The following is a 4,725-nucleotide window of genomic DNA, read 5'->3' on the forward strand; positions in this document are numbered from 1 at the left end:
GGGGGGGGGGGGGGGGGGGGGGGGGGGGGGGGGGGGGGGGGGGGGGGGGGGGTGTGGGGGGGGGGGGGGGGGGGGGGGGGGATAATGGAAAAGGGGGGGAGGTGCCGAGGGCGCCGGGGATGAAGTATAAGCATTATAGTCCGAGGGCGAGGGTTGTTTTGTTTGAGGGGGGTAAACCGAGAGAGGGAAAGGGAGAGGGGAAAGGGATGATGGAGGGGATAGAACTGGAGGGCAAGACGGTCGGTGTGATTCGGACGGTGAGGTGGGAAGTTGCTGCGGGATTGCGACATGGTAACCCAGGTGAGGTTGCCGGGGAAGTGAAAGATGCAAAGACAGAGCTAGTCGTGAGGAAAGGGGCTTTGCTAGCAGAGGACGGGACCACAGAAACGGGCACGTTGTTGGATGTGGACCTTGGCAAGGACATCAAGGGCGTGGCGCACGGGTTGTTTGCGGCGTTGCGGGAACTCGACCGGCTGGGGGCGGATGTGATTCTAGTCGAGGGGGTTGGCGATGGGGATGATATGGCTGCGGCGGTTATGAACCGGTTGCGGAAGGCCGCGTCGGAGATTAGGGTTTAGATCGACTGAACGTAGCATAGACACAGGGGATACAAACAGCACACACACACAACACACATGAAACGTTCTCACAGATCTAACATTTTATCATACCCCCCCCTTTTCCTTTTCTCCCTGGCTACCCCCTAGAAAATCACAACCCCTGCCGCAACCAATCCGTCAACTTCGCCTTACCCAGCTGCGCCAGGTTATTCACGCCCTGCTCGCTAAACGGATCAATCCGGCTCAGGTTCACATCCTGCGACGGCGCCTTACTGCACCGCTGCACAATAATCGTCGGATCCGTCTCCAACACCACGCCATCATCGCAAATCTCGTCCACCGCCAGCGAGACCAAATCATAGTTCTCGACCACCGTGCGCTTGTCCACCGACTGCTTGAACAGCAGGTGCAGGCTGTCGCGCAGGGCCAGCAGCACGTTGTACAGCAGGATCTCGTTTTCGTCGACGCTGCCAACGATGTACAGGGCTACGTCGGACTCCATCTTGTAGAGGACGATGCGGTTGTCGTAGAGGAGGATGTCGCCGGTTTGTTTGGCGGTTTTGGCGAGGAGGCCTTTTTCGAAGCGGGTTTGCGCGGTCTTGTCGGGGTAGGGGCTCGACGAGGCGGAGGGGGCTGGACGGGTCAGTATCTAATGTCATGACGCTGTGTCTTGTAAACGGAAACGGAACTCTCAAGATCTCGTACCGGAGGGGTTCGATGCGGTCTGGTGCGGCGGGGTGTAGTATTTTGTGAATATCCGCGAGCCGTCCTCGCTCGATAGGATTACTGTCGTTGTCAGCGCGAGCTCTATGGCCACATGCCGTTCATGATCCAGCCATAAGATCATTCCTTGTCAGATTGATCTAGACAAGGACCAGAAACTCGAGAACAGGACGTACAGATAGCATTGACGCTATACAGCGACATTCCTGGCGACATCTTGGCGGCGTTGTGTCGCCCTCAGAACCCTCGTCTCCTCGGTTGTTTCTCTTGTTGTCGCAATGGGAGCGGGCTCAATGCTAGCCAATCTTGGTGGCCTCGTGCGCAATATCGTCGTCGCTTGTAGTTTCGTAGTCGCTTGCTTGCTTGAGTCGCTCTTCGCAGTGCTTGCTGCAGCGCCTGTTGTGGGGTTGTGATGTGGCTTGACCAAGAACTGCCCCACATTTTCATCCTGTCCCCTGCGGTACGTACCCTACAGGGGTTTAAATGGGATGCACGCGAAACCCCCCTGTCGACGCGTTAAGTGGTCGACAGTAACGCGTAGTTTCGCGTATCGGGTGTCCGTTTTTTGTCTGCAGCTGTTGCATTCAACACCCCTCTCGGCTGCCCAACTCGGCGTCCCACCTTTGCGTATTGTTCGTCCCCTGTTTCTCACCACAACACCACCGTCGTCATTTCACCGCATCCCAGTTTCCCCGCGCGGTGATTCCCCTGGTTGTTGTCCCTCAACCTTTTATAATCGGTCAACGGTCGGAGAGACAAAATCACCATGTCATCCCCATCCAAACGATCAACGCGCAGTTCGGCCACACCAGGCCGAGCCACGCGCAGTTCGCAGCAGCAACAGAGCAGCCCCGCAGCCGGCCCCTCCAACCCGAATCCCAATGCCGCCGCCGCCGCGAGAACCCCCCGCCAGACGAGGGCATCGCAGCTGGCTTCGAGCCCGCTGTTCTATCAGTCGTCCCCGGCCAATCCAGCCGCGCCCTCGTCCCCGCTACGCCAGATGAGCAACAGCCAGAGTACTGCTGCGAATGCTCCCAGCTCGCCGTTGCGCCAGCAGACTGAGACGCAGAGTGCTGGGGAACGGACGCCGCGCGCGAGTGCTCGCCTTATCGGCGGTGAGTGCTTCCCCCCCTCCCCCCTTTTTTTTCCGGTTTTTCCTTTCAACGAGTACCGAGTACTCAATGCCTTATGAGATACTAATAGAGACATAGACTCCTCTCCGATCCGCTACGACCCCAGCTCCAGCCCCGGCCACCAGCTCACCCAGCAGTCCGATCTCCGCAGCGACAGCAGCGCCCTGTTTGTGGGTTCACAGCGATCCACCACCAGGTCCCACCGCGGTGATATCAACCCAGATGTCGTCCGGACGCCCCAGGTCCCGCGTCGGATTCTCCTCGACGACACCGGCCGGGTAATTCGGGACGGCTCGACGCTTGGATCGGATGCCGCCTCGTTTGCAAACAACAACCCCCACACCTCGGAAGCCGATGCGCTCGGCGGCCCGAGCCAGAGTCTCGTGTGGGGTACGACTGTCTCGCTGGAAGACTCGTTCGCGTCGTTCCGGGACTTCCTCAAGAACTTCACACGGAAATACCGGATGTGGGCCGATGGCGCGACCGAGGCCGACACGAACGGGGAGCCCGAGGCCGAGGCGAAGCCATACTGGGAGGCCATGGAGAACATGCTGCTGCTCGGCACCAACAAGCTGTACCTCGACCTACGCGACCTCAAGGCGTACCCGCGCACCGTTAAGCTGTGGCATCAGGCCCAGGCATACCCGACCGAAATCATCCCCGTCATGGATCAGTGTGTCCACGACTGCATGATCGAGCTTGCACAGGCCGAGATGGCGAGCCAAAGGGCCGCCTCCCACAACACCGCGGGGACCGGTGCACCACCGCAGGCCTCGCAGAGCTCCGAGATCGCCTTCCCCAGCTCGGACCGGCCCGAGGAACCGTCAACCCCCCGGCCCTCGCAGCGCGAGCAGCTCACGCTCGAGGACCAGGTCATCAAGCAGCAGTACCTGGTCCGGCCCTGGGGCACCGACAAGTCCATCAACCTGCGCGACCTCAACCCCTCCGACATGGACAAGCTCATCTCCATCAAGGGCCTCGTCATCCGCGCGACGCCCGTGATCCCAGACATGAAGTCGGCCTTCTTCAAGTGCGGCACCTGCGGCCACTCCGTCTCGGTCGAACTAGACCGCGGCAAGATCCGCGAGCCCACCGAATGCCCCCGCGCCCGCTGCAAGCAAAAGAACTCGATGCAAATCATCCACAACCGCTGCCTGTTCGAGGACAAGCAGGTCATCAAACTCCAAGAAACCCCCGACGCCGTGCCCGCCGGCCAGACCCCGCACTCAGTGTCGGTGTGCGTCTACAACGAGCTGGTCGACTTCTGCAAGGCCGGTGACCGCGTCGAGCTCACGGGTATCTACAAGGTCACTCCCGTGCGTGTGAACCCGCGGATGCGGACCGTCAAGAGCGTGCACAAGACCTACGTCGATGTCGTCCACGTGCAAAAGGTCGACAAGAAGCGCATGGGCATCGACCCGTCCACTTTGGACCTGGCCGAGGAAGAAGAAGCCCACGTCAGCGGCCAGAGCCTAGACGAAGTCAAGAAAGTGTCCGCCGAGGAAGAGGAGAAGATCCGCGCCACGGCCGCGCGACCAGACATCTACGAACTCCTCGCCCGCTCTCTCGCACCGTCCCTACACGAAATGGACGACGTCAAAAAGGGCATCCTCCTCCAGCTCTTCGGCGGCACCAACAAAACCTTCGAAAAGGGCGCCAGCCCCCGCTACCGCGGCGACATCAACGTTCTCCTCTGCGGCGACCCGTCGACGGCCAAATCCCAAATGCTCTCCTACATCCACCGCATCGCGCCTCGCGGCGTCTACACCAGCGGCAAGGGGTCTTCCGCGGTCGGTCTCACAGCCTATGTCACGCGCGACCCGGAAACCCGGCAACTCGTGCTCGAATCCGGCGCCCTTGTCTTGTCGGACGGCGGCGTCTGCTGCATCGACGAGTTCGACAAGATGAACGACTCCACGCGGTCGGTGCTGCACGAGGTTATGGAACAGCAGACCGTGTCGGTCGCTAAAGCGGGTATCATCACCACGCTCAACGCGCGCACGAGTATCTTGGCTTCGGCCAACCCTATTGGGAGCCGGTATAATCCGGACTTGTCCGTGCCGCAGAACATTGATTTACCGCCGACGCTGCTGTCGCGGTTTGATCTGGTGTATCTGATCTTGGACCGGGTGGATGAGAAGACGGATCAGCGTCTGGCGCGCCATTTGCTGTCGATGTATCTTGAGGATAAACCTGAGTCTGCCCAGAGCAACAATGACATTCTCGTAAGCCCCCCCCCCACTGTCTCTCCCTCTCTCTCCCTCTCTCTCCCTCTCTCTCCCTCTCTCTCCCTCTCTCTCCCTCTCTCT

At 60.3% G+C, this 4,725-nt stretch overlaps 3 protein-coding genes across 3 annotated transcripts; 2 read left to right on the plus strand and 1 right to left on the minus strand.

The window, feature by feature from the left end:
* Nucleotides 1-89: 89 nt before the first annotated feature.
* Nucleotides 90-578, plus strand: C8A04DRAFT_16202 (putative GTP-binding controlling metal-binding domain-containing protein; the record flags this gene model as incomplete). Its single annotated transcript, XM_062778765.1, has 1 exon — nucleotides 90-578. A coding segment is annotated over one exon (489 nt), but the record flags the coding sequence as incomplete, so codon positions are not given.
* A 133-nt stretch (nucleotides 579-711) lies between these two features.
* C8A04DRAFT_33489 (putative coatomer subunit zeta) lies at nucleotides 712-1,499 on the minus strand (the record flags this gene model as incomplete). Its single annotated transcript, XM_062782484.1, has 3 exons — nucleotides 712-1,193; nucleotides 1,266-1,346; nucleotides 1,460-1,499. 3 exons carry the CDS (start codon nucleotides 1,497-1,499, stop codon nucleotides 712-714), a joined length of 603 nt encoding a protein of 200 aa, XP_062632426.1.
* A 550-nt stretch (nucleotides 1,500-2,049) lies between these two features.
* C8A04DRAFT_33490 (MCM2/3/5 family-domain-containing protein) lies at nucleotides 2,050-4,641 on the plus strand (the record flags this gene model as incomplete). Its single annotated transcript, XM_062782485.1, has 2 exons — nucleotides 2,050-2,398; nucleotides 2,495-4,641. Coding segments are annotated over 2 exons (2,496 nt in total), but the record flags the coding sequence as incomplete, so codon positions are not given.
* Nucleotides 4,642-4,725: the final 84 nt, after the last annotated feature.

Source organism: Dichotomopilus funicola (assembly GCF_033296635.1).
Source record: "Dichotomopilus funicola strain CBS 141.50 unplaced genomic scaffold C8A04scaffold_171, whole genome shotgun sequence".
Classification (NCBI taxonomy): Eukaryota; Fungi; Ascomycota; class Sordariomycetes; order Sordariales; family Chaetomiaceae; genus Dichotomopilus; species Dichotomopilus funicola.